Below are 21205 nucleotides of genomic sequence, written 5' to 3'. Positions count from 1 at the left end.
TTAATAGTTAATGCTACAATGGTTTAGCCTCCTAATTTATGAAAGCACGCACCATTCTTCCATGGAATCTACACTTTTCCTCCGTTCTAGCCCCCTGGCCAGTTTGCCCATACGCATCTCTTCCCCTCTGAGTGCTACAAGGTTAACCAACCCTAATTTCAGCTCTAACCATTCCTCTCTTTCACTACCTAACAGTTCTTACCAACGTCCACTTAGGCATGCCTTCAGTCCCATTGTTTGTGCAGTAAATAGGTTCCCAACACCATCAACGAATGATGAGTCCAAAAGCCAATGCAATTTCTCCGTCGAAGCCAAAAGCTTTATCTACCCCGAGTCCACGACACATATGTTAAAGCCAGCGGATACTGTAGTAGAGTCCAAAAAAAAGCCTCCAAACATTGAATCCCTTAAGGTATCATTCTCTTCTCTCTTTAGCTGCTTCTATTATGAAGCCGAGCTTCAGCTTGTGCTTCTACATGCTTAATAATGTACACGAAGAAATTCTTTAGGGTGTTGTTATATCCAATTCTGGCCCCAATTTAAAAATGAAGCTAGAATCCTCTCCATTTCAAGTCAAATTTATTTTGTGTTAAAGCTATTAAACCATTTAATTTGTTTTTAACTCCTAAGTTACCCTTTTGCTAGTGAGGATAAATTAGATAAATTAAATTAGTAGCAAGCTTAAAATATAGGTAAAAATACTTTCCTCCAACAACACGTTGAAAGAGAACTTGTAAAGAGAAAGATTGATGATGAAAATTGTGTGAGAAAGAGAGCATTGGATATTCACAGAGGGGGAGAAAGAGAACTTGGACCGCAATTTTAGCGTGGAAAAGGAGATAAAAAATGGTTCTGATAACAATCTTGCTAGGTGGGTAAAGAAACAGATGCATCTTCAGGCATCTTTTAAGGATCTATGAGAAACTTGTCCCTCTCATACACAAGAAGCAAGAACTAAAGTAAGACTAGATCCTTCTCGTACGTATTAGTAACACATTCGTTCTAGTACATAGACTTGAAAGTGATACCTTGCCCGTTAATTACTGAGACTTCAGTTCAAAGCATGTAATGATACCTTACTTAAACTCCTAAAAGGCAATTTGTGTGGGTCATGGCTATTTCCAACTCGGATAAAATATATTCAACACTGTGTTTTAACTGTTAATAACCATGACCCTTCCAATGCTAGCCTCCTAGTTCCTGAAAGCACACACAGGTCTATGGAATCCACACTTTTCCTCCGCTATAATCCCCTGCCTAGCATGCCCCTACGCATCTCTTCCCCTCTGAGTGCTACAAGGTTAACCAACCCTAATTTTAGCTCTAACCATTCTTCTCTTTCACTACCTAACAGTTCCTACCAGCGTCCACTTAGGCATGCCTTCAGTCCCGTTGTTTGTGCCATTAATAGATTTCCAGAACCTTCAACAAATGAAGAAGCTGGTGGTGACAACAAAATTGTAAGAGGGGCCGTAGGGGTGTCTCTTGTATTGGCATGTGTTCTTGGTGTCATCAGTAGAGGTTGTACGATGAGTCCAAAAGCCAATGCGATTGCGAGTACTCTTATAAATCAGCGAAGTGCTTCATCTTTCAAGAAACTACCTATAATCTACCCAGCGGGTGGAAATGTCGCACTGCAATCACTTTTCGATACTACTGTATACGTGTCTTCACGTCTAGCCGAGCCCAGTAAGTTCAGGCCGTGGAGCACTATTAAAAGGCCTTCAGCCAAAGACGTTAAAGCCATTCAGGTCTCATTCTCTTCTCAATATCTATTCCGGTATATCACATCTGATAACACCAAAAATCACCAATTAATTAAGCTATCTACAAGACTCTGGAGAATTATTACATACTCTAGGAGTATGTAATAATTTCCCCAAGACTCTAGGCATGTAGCCGAGCTTGTGCTCGTGCTTCTATGTGCTTAATGTACACAGAAGTTCTGTATAGTGTTGCTTTTTTGGGCCTCAATTTCATCAAATTAAAAATGAAGCCTAAATGACCTTAACCAACCCATATTCTTTCAACTCATAGAACCTATAAGCCATTTTGGATGGTTATATATATATATATATATGTGTGTGTGTGTGTGTGTGTAACCCTATAAACGGTTGAATTTTATTCCTCAGTTACTCTAATTGGTAATGGTATATAAGACAAATTAAATTAGTAGCCAGCCTTAAAAATAGCTACCCGTATCATTGTATTAACAAAAAATAAAAATAAAAAACTACCCATATCATTGTTATACAAATAAGAAGAAAGGCGACCACTGGGTAAATTGAGCCAGATAATACTTGTCCATACTTAAGTGTTTAGAAGAACATGGGAGCCTCGATTTGAGCCCTAAGGAAAAGTTTGATGAATTTCTGTAGTAATATTTCTAATTAGTTTCCAAAAGAAGAAGAATAAAGAGGAAACAAGGGACGTGATTAATTAGGGTAAAAGTTAATATAGAAAAAAAAAAAACATTTAAAATTTTTGTTGCCTTTTTTACCATCTTTACATCTCACAAAAAATGATAAAAACTTATCTTTATAGAGACTAATGTCCTAATTTAAGAAAAGATTCTTATATCTGTACCTTTTGAAGTTCGGTCTTTGTCTTCAATTTTGACTATTAAAGAGTTGATTACATTTGAAGTATCGTGAGTATAAATCCTATTTTTGTAAAAGGTAGTATACAACACAAAAATTTTCCACTTTTTATGAGATTCGAATGAGATTTGGAGGAGTAATTGGTAGACAGTTTTACTGTCTTTCTTTTTGTTTTGTTTTGTTTTTTTTATTTATTTTTTATTTTTTTATTTTTTTATTTTTATAAATTTTTAAGGTTGAGTATAAATCCCATTCTTGTGATAATTTTTTTTTTTTTTTTTTTAATCTTGTAATTTGTATCCAACATTGTATTCCTGACACAATATTTGTACACCTAGCACATCGCCTAATGCATATGGTTTTCAACCATGTCATGATACCAACCGAGCTAGGGTTGTTAGCCAGATTATCTTATGGTGAATGATTTATCTTTTTCTTCATGACAATGTTGTAGAGAGAGGCAATGCAGCTAATAAAATCTGGGAAGGGTGATCAAATAGTGAAGGAGTTCCGAGAGGCATATAAGGCTGTTCAGGGTGATCCGGAGCCTGAATTCAATGTGGAGATGGCATTGGTTGAGGTTCTTATGTGTCTGGTATGACATAAAAGTTCAATATTTTACATAAGAACATCACACTACAATTTCAAAATTTTACAAAATAGTGAATTTAATCACTTAATTATAATTTTTATAAAATAAATTACAATTAACAATAGAAAAAAAATATTTGATCTGCCTTGTATAAAAACTACTAGACACTGTAGATATAGATTCTAGCTATGCCATAGTATAATATTTCTTCAATAAAATAGTGTGGCAGCCTGCAACTGCAATGATTTCCTATGCACAATCTGCATGGAAAAAAAAGTGTGGCACTTTCATATTAGTCTTCTTTCTTTTTTCGTTGAAGTTAACTTTGAAATTATTAGGTAGGAAGAAATCAGTACGAGCTTTTTTTATAGCAGCCAAAGAATCCTCATTTAGAATTGTAATTTCTTTTTGACATTGTTTGTTTGTTTAGACCCTTAAAGCAGATTGTTTAATCTAATATATTAGCTAAGTAATTATTTAGGTTAATTATTCAGATTTAAGTTAAATAATAATAAATCATATCATGCGAAGCAGCAGAAAGTAAACTACGCCACGATATGATAACCTAAGAAAAGTAATGAAACTAACAGTTTCAAGGTAAAAACTTAGGGAAGATTTGACTTAACTATCCTCAAGGTAAAACAAATCTACTATAAGATAATTGAAATTTTTACAATCAGATTTAGCCTTAAATCTATTGTTAAACTTACTGACACAGCTACATACAAGCTCCAAATCCACAAACTCCTTCTCTTCTTAGACTTACTGCAATACAAGTACCCACACTTGTGACTTTGAGTTTCCACTCAAAGGTTTCAAATCACCTTCACTTGTTGATCATTGTAGCAGCAACTAGGTTCTACCGATGCTTGATTGTAGGTCTTGCTCTAGTAGACACTTGTATAGTTAGAAGATACAACACCTCTTCTTAGACTTACTGCAATACAAGTACCCACACTTGTGACTTTGAGTTTCCACTCAAAGGTTTCAAATCACCTTCACTTGTTGATCGTTGTAGCAGCAACTAGGTTCTACCAATGCTTGATTGTAGGTCTTGCTCTAGTAGACGCTTGTATAGTTAGAAGATACAACACCTCTTAGATCTCACAAGGAATAACACACACAAGTCTTTCAAAGGTCTTCAAAACGTAGCTAAAGTTTTCCTTTTACATGTGGACAAGGGATTGAAACCCTAAATGTTTTCATGGGCTTGGGCCTTGTTTTAAAATTCTGCAGAATCTGATTTATGCGATTCTAGATCGGTCAAATCTAATTTTTGATTGATCAAGCTTGGCAAATTCTCAACTCCCTTTTCTATGGTTAGCTCGAACTTGAAGCTTGAAACACACATCTTTGATAAATGCCTAACACATAAATTAGACATGTTTTATTCTCAGTTTGCTAACAAATACAAAATAGAATTCTAAACATTTAATCTTAAATCTTTAAAACCTAACAGACATGATTGCTAAATCTAATATCTTTATGTTTATTTTATGAACACTATCTGTGAGCATATAATCGCATTCATTATCTTTCCCAAGACAAAGTAGTGCAAGAAAGAAACCAGGCGGGTTTAATCCTAGCTAATGGTTAAAAAAATGGATGAATAAAAATTGAAAGGACCAAAAAAAAAGTTTCATTGCTTTAGGTAAACGTGATCACTTGGGCAAATTGGACATCGCCATGCATTCTTCTTATCTTTATTGGTTGGTCATAACGTTAATGCCTATATATACAGGGGAAATATGAAGAAGCCTTAAAATGCAACTGTCTCAAGAGTCCGAATGTCCCAGCAGATGGTCGAGTTCCTCTTTACAAGGTTTGTAAATTTTTGTTTGTCTGTTTAGAATTCTGTTTATTCAGATTATTTAACCTAAGTAATTAACTAAGTTGTTACTTAGATTTATTATTCAAATTTAGGTTAAACACAAACAATCATGTCACTAAGTGTGGAAAAGTAAACAAAACAATGTAAACAAAACAATGATATGATGATCACCAATAAAACTGCCTAGTTTTAAGATAAAAAAACCTAGAGAAGATTTAACTTAACTATCCTCAAGGTAAACAAATTCACTATGATAGAATGGAAGTTTACAGTAGATTTTTTTCCTAAAATCTAAAACTACCTCTTGTAAAACTTACTCAGACGGCCATGTACAACTCCAAATCCATGAACTCTTCTATCTGAATTTGTCGCACATAAACACCTACAGTTGTGACTCTGTGATCCCACTCAAAACTTTAAATCATCAGTTATGTATGATTTTGTTGTAGTAACTTCAAATCTATCAGTTCTAAAGATGTATAGATGGAATTCTGGTAGTGACTTTGAAAAGAGATCAAGTCACAGTATCTTTTAGATCCATAAGAGCACCTCCAAAATCATAGCAAAACGTGCCTTAGAGTTTCTTTTAAATACTAAGAGAATTAGATTTGAAACCCTAAACACTTAATTGGCTTAATGAGTTGTTGGGCTTTAATTACATTTTGCAAAATCCGTCTTTCGATCGGTTGAACTTGTTTTCTCGATCGGTCAAGCTTGGCATGTTTCGAATTCTGGAACCCGTAGCTTCATTTTTCTTTGTATTTTGACTTGCAACACCTTGAATATTGTTTAATAAACCTTATAGACTCTAAGATTTTTATTTAGATAAGTTTGTGCTCACGGTTTGCCAATTGTTCTAAACTTTTAGAACCTAACAATTTTATATTATCAAGAATACTAAATAAGAAATATTTAGTAAAAAATAAAAAGAGAAGATAACTACAAAGAGAATTTGCAAATTTTAATTTTTATCAAACTTGTCTAGCTATGGCTTCTCGCACTTTGTAGTTTGACAAGCGAAGACATCAATATGTTAATATATTTGATTTGAGCATGGTAGTTGACGAAGGAATGAAAACTAAAACTTGACTTGCAACGTGATGGTTCTTATATATGTTTCTACTTTTGTGCAGGCTATTATATACACCATGTTGGATAACAAGATTTCGGCAAAGTATTGGTGGAGAGAATACATAAGGACTGTTGATGGAGGAATCCCGAATTAATCCAGATTTTCCCAGTTAACTCACCTCATTTTCCATATGGGGAAAGTGATGAGCTGAAAGATAGCAAGTTTGGATGCAGCAACAAAGTATTTTGGATATATTATTCCGTTATAGAACCATATTTGCATAACAATACAGTTTCTAATTTTTATTTTTTTTCTAATATAAGAATGGTTGATGCATAGAAGTGTTGGAAAAAAGCTATGGAAAAACAAGTTTTGATTCAACATTATAACCTAAAAAATTAGCAATAACAAAAAAATAAATAGGGAGTTAAGAAAGATCTCACAAAACAATAGAACCACGCAATAATGTTATCTTCAAATATTGATTTGTATCATCCGTAGTAAAACCTCTCAAAATTGGACTATAACAATTTTTTCAAGTTTGATGCACATTCAAGTAAGAAGAACAAAGAACATGAAAATAAGGGGCAAGTGGGCTCTAATGGAGCCAAAAGGGCCAACGGTTACTGTGCTAATAAATGCCCCAACGAGCTGCTTGGATAATACCCAAAGGGCCAAATCAAAATGGGCTGGAAACATAAGATAAAGGATAAGACCCAAGCTCCATTGGGTTTTAAATGTGGGACTTATAGTCAAGCTCAAATCAAACCACTAGACCCATTATCTCAATGTATCACTTGAGGAGGACAAAAACTTATAAATACTTAGAGTCTGTTTGGGATCTGCTTATTTTGCTGAAATTAAAAACTTTTTGTTGAAAGTACTATAGATAAAGGTAAATGTTAGTTGAAATACTACAGTAAAATTCATGAATAGTACCAAAAAGTACAGTATAATCTATGAATAATAGCAAAAATAAGTTAAATAGTAAACTAAGTTGGCAAAAAATAAGCTAGCTAAACAAACCCTAAAGATGACTTACTTCTAACCAATGTGGGACACAAAACAAAAGCCAAGAAGGACAAGTGTTTGAAACACACTCACCCACACTAACAAGAAGAAACATGATTCAACTTGATTTTTTTAATTTTTTAATTTTTTTTATGTAATGTTAAGTCTCACACATGACATAGGTTGGGTCTCATGATCAATTGTGAGGTCATCTCACATTGGAGGAGGTGATATTATGTATAACCATTGTATGCAACATGTTACACAAAATAATAAATCTACGTGAAAGGGATGTTGTATACTACATTGTTACACAAATTAAACATCGACTAATTATTATTACACATTCATTGTTGCACACTCACTGAACATACACTACCACGTAGAATGACATTATGTTTTCAAAACATGATTTTAGTTAAAATTATGTAATAGTGTTTTGAAACCCTAAGATTAGTTAATTTTGTTCTCAAATCATAATTTCAAAAAAAGCATGTAAGGAGTACTACGACTATAAAAAATTTGGCTTTTCCAAGGGTTAAAACTCTTTTCTATTTTTTTTAAGAAAATTTTTAAAAAGATATTATTTCAAGGGTCTGGAAGACCTTTGAAACATATCCCATCGAAAAGAAATTTTGACGGCCTTTATGACCCTCAAAACAAGTGCTTTATCTTTATCAAAGATGGTCAATGCTTGAAAAATATAAAAATAACCCTTGATAAACATGTAAAAAGGAATAACCTTTTTTGATGGTCTCCCAACTCTCAAAATAAGGATTTTCTAATTTTAAAAAATGCACATATACTTTAAGATCTAGTACAACAGGACATTAGATCCAAGCTAAGTCTACTTTAAAGAACCACATATTACCAAAACTATATTATACTAAAATACAATATCATATAACTGGGTCCAAATTTCTTTCAATATGTGCTACAACCACACGTACAGAAAAGACCAAATATTACAAATTCCACAATAATTCCAATTCCTAACATGATAGATTGAAAAAGAGGGTGTGGGTGTTTTTTGGGGTGGGGTGGGTGGGGTGGGAGATGTCACAAATAATGATCATTTTGTTACTAAAGTATGTCCCTAATTAAAGAAACCCGATATTGCCACTTTGTTTAGGCTGGCTACAGGTTATTTGAAAAAAATAGTCGTAACTTAAAGTTGTACTCATCTCAACTAAAGTGACTGAATTACGTTAATCATCAATGAAGTCCCAGAGCTCTGTCAATCTTATTCTCCAAAATCAATGCCACACAATTCACACACACATTTTTAGAACATGTGAGAAATTTAATGAGTAAATATGTGGATTAATATAAAACAATAACAAAATACTAACAAAATTTCCAAAGCAAGGATGAGTTAACAGGTGAGCCTTAAAATCAACATATCATTCTTATTTTTCAAATGATCACAAAACACTAGTAAATAATGATCCTTTACTTTTGATATAACATATTTTCAAATGTATAATATTTTACATTGAAAATATTTCTTGTGAAACATTTTCATATAAAATATTTTACCGTGTTTGGTTGCATACATAAAAATGCTATGAAAATCATTTTCTGTGTTTGATTCCTTGTAATTTTTTTTTTAAATTCCTTTAATTAGAAAGGACCTAAACTCAAAATTCTCACCAATCTAAATAGAAATTCTCAAATTCCTTTAATTAGAAACATAACCATGAATCAAAAACACAAGCAATCAAAACTCAAATTGACTCAAAAACTTAGATTGCAAGGAAAAAAAAAAAAACAAATTTGCAAAAAACCCCAGTAATCCAGCAAATCCAACACCACAACCAAACTCACTGAACCATCAACACCCCACAACACCAACAAACTACCACCTCGAACACCATCAAAACCAATGTTGCCATGAGTCATCGCCCAAAAACCTAGACCAAGAAGCAAAAACAAAGAAAAAAAAAGGAAACAAAATTATGAGAAGAGGAAGCTTTCATCTCACATGATCAACAATATTAGAGTAGCGGCAAGCAGTGGAGCAACCCAATCAGTGGAGATCGAAGCAGTGGTGAGTGGTGGTGGTGAGTTTTAAGTGCAAGATTGGGGTAACAATGAACCAACATTTGCTGTCTCAGAGAGAGAGAGAGAGAGAGAGAGAGAGAGAGAGAGAGAGAGAGAGAGAGAGAGAGAGAGAGAGAGAGAGAGAGAGAGAGAGAGAGAGAGAGAGAGAGAGAGGATTTTGCAAGAATTGGGAAGGTGTTCGTCAGATTTTGGTAAAATGTTTTACCTTTGTTTTTTTTGGTAAAACACTTTACATCTTTTGGCTTGAGTTTTACCATTGACTAAAAATGTTTTACCTTTGACTAATATTTTACAACAAAACAAACACTAAAAAATGATAAAAATATTTTATTTCGAAACAAACGGATCGTCAGTCATATATCAATTTTTGAGTCTTAAGTAGTAAAATTTGTAATATCTTTATCATCATTCAATTTTTTGGGACTTTCTTAAATAGAGGGAAAAAAAATATATAAGTCGTTGCAATCCATTTGGGGGCCTTATCCAAAAGGGAGCCCCGAAGCTATGGCCTAAGTGGACTTGAAAATGATGCCTTGCCAATACTTTAGTTCAAAGCAGTTAATGATACCTTACTTAAACCCTAAAAGGCAATTTGTGTCGGTCATGGCTATTTCCTATTTATGATCAAGAATAAGTAATGGTTTCCTTAATGCAACAATGCCTTAGCGTCTTAATTTCTGAAAGCACACACCGTTCCATCTTCCATGGAATCCACACTTTGCCTCCGCAATGGCCCCCTGCCCAGTGTACCTCTACGCATCTCTTTCCCTCTGAGTGCTACAAGGTTAACCAAGCCTAATTTCAGCTCTAACCACTCCTCTCTTTCACTACCTAACAGTTCCTACCGACGTCCACTTAGGCATGCCTTCAGTCCCATTTTTTGTGCAGTAAATAAGTTCCCAACACCATCAACGAATAATGAAAGTGACAACAAAATTGTAAGAGGAACCGTAAGGGTGTCTCTTGTATTGGCATGTGTTCTTGGTATCATCAGTTGTAGGATGAGTCCAATTGCCAATGCAGCTACTTTGATGACTCAGAGAAAATCTCCAATTGTGCCATCATCTGATTTCTACCCAGCGGGTGGGAGACCCGCAATGAAATCATTTTTGGATACTAGTGCATACCTGGCTTCACGTCTAACAGAGTCCAAAAAGACAAAGCTGTTTGCGACTAATAAAAGGCCTTCAGCACAAGATGTTCAAGCCCTTAAGGTATCATTCATTCTCTTCTCTCTTTGTCTTTTAGCCCAGCTTCAGCTTGTGCTTCTATATGTATATGTTTATGGTGTATATTTTAAACATGACATGTGGATAATATGTTCGATGATGTCAATGCCGATGTGCTTAATGTACATAAAGAAGTCTCGTGTGTGTGTATATATATATATATATTTCAATTTTCAATAATTCAATAGTTATCATGATGAAGAAGTGGGAATTTAGATCTAAGATAAAATTAAGTTCCTTTAAATTAAATTTGAGTAGGCTACTCTAGAATCTAGCAAGAAATTTAAACTTGGTTTTCCTTCTAAGTTACCCGTGTTAGCGTAATTAAGAGTAAATTTGAAATATTAAATTAGTATAGCCTCCCTTCTAAAATAACAACCCGCCTCATTGTTATACATATAGAAAGAAGGGTGATGATTATGGAATACAGACACTTTAACCTATACACACATTTCATTAATTTTTTTTTAGAATAATTTTAAGGCCTAGCATTGGAGTGCATCTATGTTAACAAAAGGATCATCAAAACGATTAAGGATATTTAAATCATCCAATCCCTCAAATTTTAATTTAAATGTAAGACATGATATTGAAAAAATCTATGTAAACCACATAAAATTAAATAAATACCACTTGTTTTATATTTAGCTTAAAACGAAAGGAAAATAGAGAATTTAAATGGGAACGGATCTTATTATGATCAAAACCTTGTCAAAGTCTTATCTTAACAAAGACTAGTGTCTTCATTTAATAGTAGATTCTTATACCTTTACTTTTCTGAGTTCAGCCTTTGTCTTCAATTTTGAGTTTTGACTGTTCATAAAAGGATTACTCACATTTGAAGCACCCTGAGTGAGTAAAAAATCCTATTATTGTCGTTAAAAAATATTTCTTGTAATTTGTATCTAACGTTGTGTAATTCCATACACAGAATTTTTGTACTCCTAGAACCTAGCCGAATGTTACATAAGAATTTCAACTGTCTTATTAATACCAACCGAGCTAGAAATAATTGCCTGATATGGTGTATGATTTTCTTTTTATTCACGACTATGTTGTAGGATGATGCAATGGAGCTAATGAAATCTAAAAAGGGTGATGAAATAGTGAAGGAACTGCGAGAAGCATATAAGTTCTTTAAGAATGATCCGGAGCCTGCATTCTATGTGGAGATGACATTGGTTGAAGTTCTCATCTATCTGGTATATATGACATAAAATTTCCCCGCTTCTAGTACACGAGATCATTATATATTAGACACTACAACTTCAAGCATTAGACGCTACTGAACTTTTGTTTGGGAGCAAACCTGTGATCTCTGACCTTTTGATCACATAGTATCAGAACTTGGATATACTGCATGCACCAGTCAAAGTTGACATATTAAAATTTCTCAGAACTAAAATAACCTTAAAAATTCTTAAATAGATAATGAATGATTACTAAAATGGATAAATTAGGGGCGAAAGCATAGCAAGATTTTACCGTCATTTAGGAACTAGATTGTTGTTTCAGGTTTTAACTAGATTAAAAAGGTATGGCACTTTCATATTTTAGTCTTTTTTTTTTTTTTAATTCTTGTTTTTTTGTGGAAGTTAACTATGAAATCTTACGTAGGAAGAAATCGGTACAAGCGTTTTTTATATCATCCACAGCATCCGCATTTAGAACTGTAATTTCCTTTCACATCAATTGCTAAATTTAACATCTTTATGTTTTACTTAGTGAACACTTTCTTTGAGGATAATCACATTCATTATATCTCCCAAAACAAAGTAGTAAATCGCGAAGAAAAGAAAAGATACATGACTGGTTTAATCCTAGCTAATGGTCAATAAAGTATGAACAGAAATTGTAGTAAAAATAAAAGTCCATTGGTTGAGGTAAACCTGATCAGTTGGGCAGAAGGACGCCAACAAGCATTCTTCTTATGTTTATTCGCTATTCATATCTTTAATGTCCGCTTAAACAGGGAAAATATGAAGAAGCCTTAGAATGCAAGTGTCTCAAAAAGCCGGCTATCAAAGCAGATGCTCGAGTTGCTCTTTACAAGGTTCGTAAATTTCAAATTATCAAGAAAATTATCTAAGATTTAAAAACACTTAGATACTGTTAGAAAGAGAATCTGCAAAATGTAACTTTTATAAAGCTTGTCTGGCTTTGGGTTCTCCCACTTCGTATTTTTAAAAGTGAGGACTTCAATATGAATGTTTTACAATGACCAATATTTATGCATTTGTGAAATGCAGTTGACCAAGTAATCAAAGCCAAAACCTTAACAAGCAACATGATGGTTCTTATGTTTCTACTTGTACAGGCTATTATATATACTATGATGAATGAAAAGGAATCTGCTAGGGAATGCTGGACTGTATTCATAAAGGCTATTGAAGAAGGATTACCCGGTTAACTCACCTAATTTTGTTTGCATATGCACAAAGTGAGCGGAATATTGAGAGCAAGTTGGTTGCAGCCAGAAAAGCATTTGGGATATTTCATTCCGTTTTTAATAGAACTGTATTTATATAAAAATATCATTTGATTTTTCTTACCCAAAAAAAAAAAAAACTTTTGAATGGTTCATGACTATAAAGAATATATAGAGGAAGCATTAGTTTTAAATTGTGTTTCTTTCTCCCCTTATTTTCATACAAGATATGATCTGAAATGCGCAACCTTTGCTCCTTAATATTACTTCCTTGTTACATAGAAGAAATAATCTATGATAACCTTTTTTTTCCTTGTAAGAATTCCATGCTATATAAGCTCTGTAATTGTACACCATATGGAGTGGCCGGGAGTTGGAAATTTTTGTTGGGATGGCGGATTATGATGATATTGATAAACCGGTCAAGATGATAAAAGAATTTATCATTTTTTCTAAATTTCAATGAGTATACAAAAATTGTTTAATTTCCTTAAACATGTAAAAAAAAAAAAAAAAAAAATCCTAAGTAATTACAATAATTCTCTATTTTTTATTAATAAAAAATATATGGACATAAAAAATAAAAATATATGATCCTTGTTCACATATAGATAATAACTGATGGTTTTTGGACCCCTTAAAACACAATTGGATTAACCTAGTTAATTAGCTATGTTATTACTTAGTCCAAATTCCAAATCTAGGTTATCAAAATCAAACAATCATATCTAGCAGCGGAAAAATAAATAACACAAAAATATGATCACCCTGGAAACCAAACCGGTAAAAACCTAGGGAGGATTTAACTTAGCTATCCTCAAGGTAAACTTGAATCCACTATGAAAGAATCGAAATTTTACAATAGGACTTAGACCACTAACATCCTATTACTACCCACCAGTAGAAACTTACTAACACAACCACATGCAAGCTCCGAGACCACAGACTCCTTTCTTGGATTCTCCAGCAAGTACAAGCACACCCGCTTGTGTTTCTTTAAGTTTTTATGGTAGCAACTAAATGATCAAGTTTTTGAACGAATCTCCTTCTCGATAATCCTAAGCTTGTGTAAAGGAAAACTCCTCACAGATCTCACAAGAGATTTACACAAACAACAATATGAGCAACATTAAAACATGGCTAGAGTTTACCTTATATACCTAGGGCAAAAATACAAAACCCTAAACTTTTTAAATGAACTAGGGCTGAGTGAGAATTCTGCAAAAAAATGCATTCTGCTCGAATTTCGATTGATTGAGTCTAAGCTTCGATCGATTGAACTAGGCCGAAATGTTTTATTAAATTTGCATCAACTTAAATCCAACTTTACATAAATGACACAACTTTGAGCAAGTTTAAACATGACTAAAAAACTTGTTTTGATCATGATTTGCCAACAATATATATTAGAGTTCTAAATACACAAGTTCCTAAGTCTTTAGAACCTAAAAAACTCTCTCTTTGGCAATCCGTGATGAAACACAACTAAAAGCTCAAAGTTTACAAAGAAAAGCTCTTTACAAAAAAAATGCTCATAAAAACAAATCCAATCATAACTACTATCCATCAATTGCAAGTGTAAACAATAGCTCAATTGAATCAACCAGTATACTTCCTGAAATACTAAACAAAATACATAACCGCATGTGTGAAAAATACAAGTAAACAAAATAAATTCTTGATTTCAACCAACACACAATAAAGACATATATCAATGAATAACTCATAAAAATAAATCAATAAACAGTTGAAACAAGAAACACATAAAACAATAAATGTATCTCCCCTTATCATGAATAGCCCAACGAAATAAAAACGAGCTAAAAAGGTAAATACAAAGTGAAGCACCTAAATACAATCTAGTCTCCACAAGCTCCAAAACAAAAAAAAAAAAAAAAAATGCTCTCCCCCTGACAACAAAAACTCTACAAGTGCTCAACTCAAAATATACTCCCCCTTTTTGTGACAAAATACCAAAGGGCAATCAAAATCTATCATCAAAAGGAGGTGGCGGTGAGGATCGTCGAAACTGAGCCAACTCTGTGCGCAAAGCACGGATCTCATCGAGCACATCCACCAAAATCTGTCTATGAGCAGCCTGAACGGTCAAGACATTATCCAATGTACGTCGAATGTCTAAATCATCCGAAGTAGTAAGTGGAGGAACATCAACATCAGCAACAGCAGCAGCACTAGACGCCTCAGTCGTATCAGCACCTGTAAAAGAGAGAGGAGGGAGAACAACACCAGATGACGCACCTCTAGGACGCGTAGAGCCAACTCTTAAGTAAGCAGCCCTCTGCCTAAGGAATGCGGCACCTATGGGAGCTATGACATGGACGGGCTCACCAGTAAGGAAATCAGCTAAACCTAGAAACAACAAAATCCTATGAATGAAAATAGGATGGATAAGAGCATGAGTTACGGCAGAACTCCTATGAACTTCTTTCAAAGAACGAAGAAACAAATGAGGAAAGCTGATAGACGCTCCAGAAACAAAAGCATATAAAAACACACATCGTTCAAGAGGGATGGTGTGGAGATGAGAAATAGGTCACAAAGAATGACACGCTATCCTAAAGAAAAGATAGGCAGTCTCAGTAAGTTCAGCAGACGTGATCCAAAGATCAGAACCCCACTGGATAAAAGACCCAGTGATGTATGACATAACATCATCGACTCCTCATAAGGATAGACAGGCTCCCTAACGACCGGAACCCCAAGAGCTTCAGCTACTATCCGAGGGGTAATGGTGAACTTAACACCTCGTATCTAACTTCTAACCAGGATGTTGGAATCATAGACGTGGCAAGAGAGATTTGAGAAGAACTCTCTAATCAGGGCGGTCAGGGGTGGATGATCTATCTCTAACAAAGGCAACCAACCTCGACTCTCACGGTTTGCCCTAATGGTAGGATCTACCTCATCTAACACAACAGAACGCTCAGCCCAAATCTTACGCTTACAGTTCAGTTTCTCATAGACCTCTCTACTTTTGTCATTCCTAAACAACTCACTTCTAGAGGGAGACTCAAAGGAAGTGGAGGGGGTCCTATGGGCTTTAGTCTTCTTAGGCATGGTGCTAGGAAAAGGACAAAGACACAAAGCAGAAAAAAAAAAAAACAAAAACCAAGGGTAGATTGCAAGTTAGCACAAAAAAATATAGAACAAAAATCTATATGATGCATGAACAGTTTAAATGTCATGATGCATGCTCTAATGCAGTGCAATTAAGTTCAAATTAAATTCAAGTTCACAAAATTGACTTGAGCATAGAGTTTTTAACAAAAACCCCAAAATTTTGAAAAAAAAAAAAAAAAAAAACCGCTTGTTCAATTTGTAAAAAATTGACCAATTGATCATCACACAAGGTAGATTATATAAAATGATGATCAATTTCATCAATTCAACAAGCCAATTGAAATCAATTGAAATCAATTTGAACAAAATCCCTAAATTCGGATAAATACAAGCCCTAGAATTTTCAATTTCTCACAAACACCAAATTGATCAAATTAAGCATCATAGATCATGATTATATCATTATAGGAACAAAACCCAATGATCAATTTCAGAAAAAACTGGCTTGAATCAACAAAAATCCCAATTTGAAAAGTGTTGAAAATACCTAATGAAATGCATGAAAAAAGCATGAAAACATGAGATAAAATGCAAAAGGAAGGGCACAATGGACTTACCAGCTTATAGAGAGGAAAACCTTGCAAAAAATTTGGAGGAAAACGGCAAAAAATTTGCAGGCTAGCCTTGTCCAATTCAAAGAGAGAGAAAAAGTTTGAAAACCCCTTTTGAAAAGTAAGTTTGAACAAGTCGAATCTGATTTTTAAAAACCTAATTCCCGAGTTTCGATTGATCGAAACAGATAGAGATTTCTTTAAAAAATTTAAAACAATTTCGATTGATCAAAAATCAGTTTGGATCAATCGAAGTAGACAGAGGCTTCCTTAAACAATTTTAAAACATTTTCGATTGATCAAAAAATAGATTGGATCAATCGAAACAGATAGAGGCTCATAAAAATTTTTGAGAAAAAAACACAGTTTTTAAAAATAACAAAGACACATTTTAGAAACACCTCAAAGCAGTGAAATTGATGAACAAAATACATGAGTATGTGATGAAATGTATTTCAAAAACAAAGTTTTAACCCCAGTTTTCAAAAAAAAAAAAAAAAAAAAAGATTTTCAAGTATTTTCCATAAGATTTTCAAGCATCAATTTTTTTTTTTGCATAAAAACTCAAAGTATTTGCAAATTTGGTTGGTTAGACCAAAGACACACATAATAACATGTACAATGTTTAGCAAAGAGTTACTTGTGTAGTGTGTGCAACTAGAAAAAACTTGAGATACATGTGAGGTGATATGTGAATAGCAAATAGTCACAAAGTCTACAAAATTCATCACATAAATTTGAAAGAGACTATCACCAAAAAAGTTACAATATATAACTCCCACATCTCCTAGATCATAAGCTTGCAATCATGTAAGTTTCTTGATTTTGTCTCATATTGTACACACCAATTTTAAATTATTCAGAAACTTATTAAAATAACCGAGATAGTGTACACACCAATATAGCAATTATTTGATTTAGCTTTAAGTCCAATAATGTATACACCAATTTTACCATTTAAATCGAGGCTACACCTTATGATCTTTTTATGCATGTGCTACACTTTCTCTAGCACAAAATCTTAGATATGCACTAAGGTGTTCATGATTGATTAGTGAACAGTGGTGAGACGGTTATTTATGCCTTTCTCTAAAAGTTCAAGTCCGACAGTCAAAGACATGTGACTTCAAGATCAAGACAAGGTGATCAAAACCATAAACATCTTTCTCACACAACTTGCACTATAAAGTTTCAACTAGTAAAGTGTAATAAGTAAACTCAATAAAGCTAAATAAAGTATAAAAGACATGTTATGTGAAAATAAATTGACCAACCTTATTTTCAAAAACCAAGAAAATAGTGAAAACACAATTTGCTTCCTTTTTCTTCCTTTTTTTCAAACAACTTAAAATGAAATGCATGAATGTTATGCAATGCAAATCCTAGAAATAGAGAAAACAAAAACCAAAAAACAATGGTCATAAGGAATAACAATGGAGCACAAGGACCATGTCAGAAGGACTCAATTAGATTGAGCCTTTTATATCCAAAACTTTTTAGATGCACCACGAGCATTGGAGTTCTTATTCACTTGGAAATGATTTCCAACTCCAAGATTGGAATAAAGGTTTAGAGCCTTTAGCCTTTAGCAATTCACCAATGAGTACCATAGGATCTTGTGCTTGAGGCACAGGTATTTTTGGTTTGTTTACTCTCTTAGCAGCTTGCAGCTTGTAATAGTTTGGACGAATGTGTCCAGACTTTCCACAAAAATGACAAACCCATGCAGGCTTATCATGTGACTTGTCCTTAGAAGGGGTAGGCTACTTAGGTTTAGACTCTTTCAGATCAACCCTAATCTTCCTAGGAGGTGTAAATTCTAAGGGTTTGACAACCTCACTCACAAGGGGTTCAGAAGAAGATGAAGGAACAAAGATAGTGGAATTTGGTGTAGACACATTTATGCTTTCTACAAAACCTAACCCAATTTTGTCAAAAGGAGACTTTTGAACAGTAAGCATATGATCAAGTTTGGAACTAGCAGACCTATTAGATTGTTCTCTAGCAACAGTAAACTCATGTTCCAAAATCTTAATTTTATGAAGCAAAAGCATGTTCTAAATCTTCACATTATTCAACAGTTCAGTAGCATCAAACAGTTTAACAAGCAAAATTTTCTTATCAAGCTCAAGAGATGTAATTTTCTTCAAGCCTAATTCAACATTCATAGCATCCTTTACAGCAACTTTGCAAAATTTATTGTAGGCTTCTTGAAGATCTTCGTCCTCAGAGAGTTCCCCATTAAAAGGGTTTTCTTCAGCAAGTACACTTTCATTGACTACAGCAGTAGAAGTGAAAGTAATGAAGTTTCCATCCTCGTCACAGCCAGACTTATCATCAGAAACTTCACCATCACTAAAGGTTACAGCCATAATCTTACCCTTAGACTTTAAGTAAGTAGGGCATTCAGATTTCATGTGACCATACCCTTGACATCCAAAACACTAAGGACCCATAGAATTATTAGAAGATAGACCTACTTTTTCTCTAGGTTTATTGGTGTTATTAACCTTAGTGGGATCATTCTTCCTGAAGTTTCTAGGTTCAGCAGTGTTCTTATTTCTTGCCCTTCTATTGTTATTTCTAAGGAAATTCCTAAAGTTTTTGGCAAGGTAAGCAATCTCTGTAGTAGAGAGCTACTACAACAGTAGAAGTGAAAGCAATGAAGTTTCCATCCTCGTCACAACCGGACTCATCATCAGAAACTTCACTATCACTAAAGGTTACAGTCATAGTCTTACCCTTAGACTTTAAGTAAGTAGGACATTTAGATTTCATGTGACCATACCCTTGACATCCAAAATACTAAGGACCCATAGAATTATTAGAAGATAGACCTACTTTTTCTCTAGGTTTATCGGTATTATTAACCTTAGTGGGATCATTCTTCCTGAAGTTTCTAGGTTCAGCAGTGTTCTTATCTCTTACCCTTCTATTGTTATTTCTAAGGAAATTCCTAAAGTTTTTGGCAAGGTAAGCAATCTCTGTAGTAGAGAACTCATCATCAAATCCACCGACATCAACATCATCAACTGGCTTAAAAGCCATTGATTTTGGATTTGCTAGTCTTAGGTAGGTCCAACTCATAGGATTGAAGAGATTCCACAAATTCATCAATAGGGATGGAGTTCACATCCTTACTCTCAGTGATGGCAGTCACTTGAGTCTAAAATGTTTAGTTAAAGATCTAAGAACCTTCCTAACAATTTTAGGTTGATCATAGATTTCACCCAAGTTATATGCATAATTAACAATATCATTAAGTTTAGATAGAATTCATCAAAAGATTCATCATTAGACATCCTAATGCTTTCAAATTTTGAAACTAACTACTGCAATTTATTGATTTTGACAGCCTTTGTGCTTTCATGCACAGTCTGAAGGATATTCCAAACAGTATGAGCAACCTCAACATTAGAGATTTTCTTAAGTTTCTCTATAGAAACATCATTAAAGATAACATTCATAACTTTGCTATTGAATGTGGCTACTTCTTTTTGAGAAGTTTGCCACTCACTAATAGGAGTAGTGGTCTCCTATCCATATTCGACGGAGTTCTAGACACTCTCATCAATTGATTTTAGGAATGCTTTCATCCTTACTTTCCAATAAGCATAATTATTCCCATCAAAGTGAGGAGAAATAACAAGAGAATGTTCGTGTTCCATGACAACAGGGGTTAAGGATCATCTCAGAGATCAAAAGACCAACAACAAGAGAGCAACCCGCTCTGATACCACTTGATGGTTTTTAGACCTCTTAAAACACAATTAAATTAACCTAGTTAATTAGTCAGGTTATTACTTAGTCCAAATTCCAAATCTAGGTTATCACAATCAAACAATCATATTATGCATAGCAGCGGAAAGATAAATAACACAAAGATATGATCACCCAGGAAACCAAACCGGTAAAAACCTGAGAAGAATTTAACCTAGCTATCCTCAAGGTAAACCTGAATCCACTATGAAAGAATCGAAGTTTTACAATAGGACTTAGACCACTAACATCCTATTGCTACCCACTAGTAGAAACTTACTGACACTATCACGTGCAAGCTCCGAGACCATGGACTTCTTCTTTCTTGGATTCTCCAGCAAGTACAAGCACACCCGCTTGTGTTTCTTTAAGTTCTTATGGCAGCAACTGAATGATCATCAAGTTCTTGAATGAATCTCCTTCTTGATAATCCTAAGCTTGTGTAAAGAAAAGCTCCTCACAAATCTCACAAGAGATTTACACAAACAACAATATGAGCAACACTAAAACGTGGCTAGAGTTTGCCTTATATACCTAGGGTAAAAATACAAAACCCTAAACATTTTAAATGAACTAGCGCTGAGTTGGAATTCTGCAGAAAAACGCATTCTGCCCAAATTTCGAAATGCTTTATTAAATCTGCATCAACTTAAATCCAACTTTACATAAATAACACAACTTTGAGCAAGTCTAAACACGACTAAACAACTTGTTTTGATCATGGTTTGCCAAAAAAACACATTAGAGTTCTAAATACACAAGTTCCTCAGTCTTTAGAACCTAACAATAACAATTATGATAAAAAGAATAGTTGATAAGAAATTAAAGTTTTTTTTTTTTTTTTTTTTTTAAGTTGAAAAAGAAACATTCTTAGATGGCTAACTATTTGGTTTTTTGAAAGTCACAAATTCTGTTGGCCAATATATT

General features: G+C 33.9%; 2 protein-coding genes across 2 annotated transcripts; both read left to right on the top strand.

Moving 5' to 3' along the window:
* The first annotated feature begins 1156 nt into the window (after window positions 1–1156).
* LOC126726484 (uncharacterized) lies at window positions 1157–6429 on the top strand. Its single transcript, XM_050431744.1, has 4 exons — window positions 1157–1751; window positions 3055–3195; window positions 4934–5014; window positions 6157–6429. Exons 1-4 carry the CDS (start codon window positions 1221–1223, stop codon window positions 6247–6249), a joined length of 846 nt encoding a protein of 281 aa, XP_050287701.1. The 5' UTR covers window positions 1157–1220; the 3' UTR covers window positions 6250–6429.
* A 3381-nt stretch (window positions 6430–9810) lies between these two features.
* On the top strand, window positions 9811–13021 carry LOC126726482 (uncharacterized). Its single transcript, XM_050431743.1, has 4 exons — window positions 9811–10384; window positions 11461–11601; window positions 12372–12452; window positions 12717–13021. Exons 1-4 carry the CDS (start codon window positions 9875–9877, stop codon window positions 12807–12809), a joined length of 825 nt encoding a protein of 274 aa, XP_050287700.1. The 5' UTR covers window positions 9811–9874; the 3' UTR covers window positions 12810–13021.
* The last annotated feature ends 8184 nt before the right edge of the window (window positions 13022–21205 follow it).

The sequence above is a fragment of the Quercus robur genome, chromosome 5 (genome assembly GCF_932294415.1).
Source record: "Quercus robur chromosome 5, dhQueRobu3.1, whole genome shotgun sequence".
Classification (NCBI taxonomy): Eukaryota; Viridiplantae; Streptophyta; class Magnoliopsida; order Fagales; family Fagaceae; genus Quercus; species Quercus robur.
This window is presented reverse-complemented; position numbering and strand designations above follow the sequence as displayed.

Bases quoted from the DNA above. Each gene is read 5' to 3' on its own strand.
- LOC126726484 (XM_050431744.1), top strand. From the start codon at position 1,221: ATGGAATCCACACTTTTCCTCCGCTATAATCCCCTGCCTAGCATGCCC. The intron at 1,752-3,054 runs GTCTCATTCTCT...ACAATGTTGTAG, and splicing joins AAGACGTTAAAGCCATTCAG to AGAGAGGCAATGCAGCTAAT. The intron at 3,196-4,933 runs GTATGACATAAA...CTATATATACAG, and splicing joins TTGAGGTTCTTATGTGTCTG to GGGAAATATGAAGAAGCCTT.
- LOC126726482 (XM_050431743.1), top strand. From the start codon at position 9,875: ATGGAATCCACACTTTGCCTCCGCAATGGCCCCCTGCCCAGTGTACCT. The intron at 11,602-12,371 runs GTATATATGACA...CCGCTTAAACAG, and splicing joins TTGAAGTTCTCATCTATCTG to GGAAAATATGAAGAAGCCTT. The intron at 12,453-12,716 runs GTTCGTAAATTT...CTACTTGTACAG, and splicing joins CTCGAGTTGCTCTTTACAAG to GCTATTATATATACTATGAT.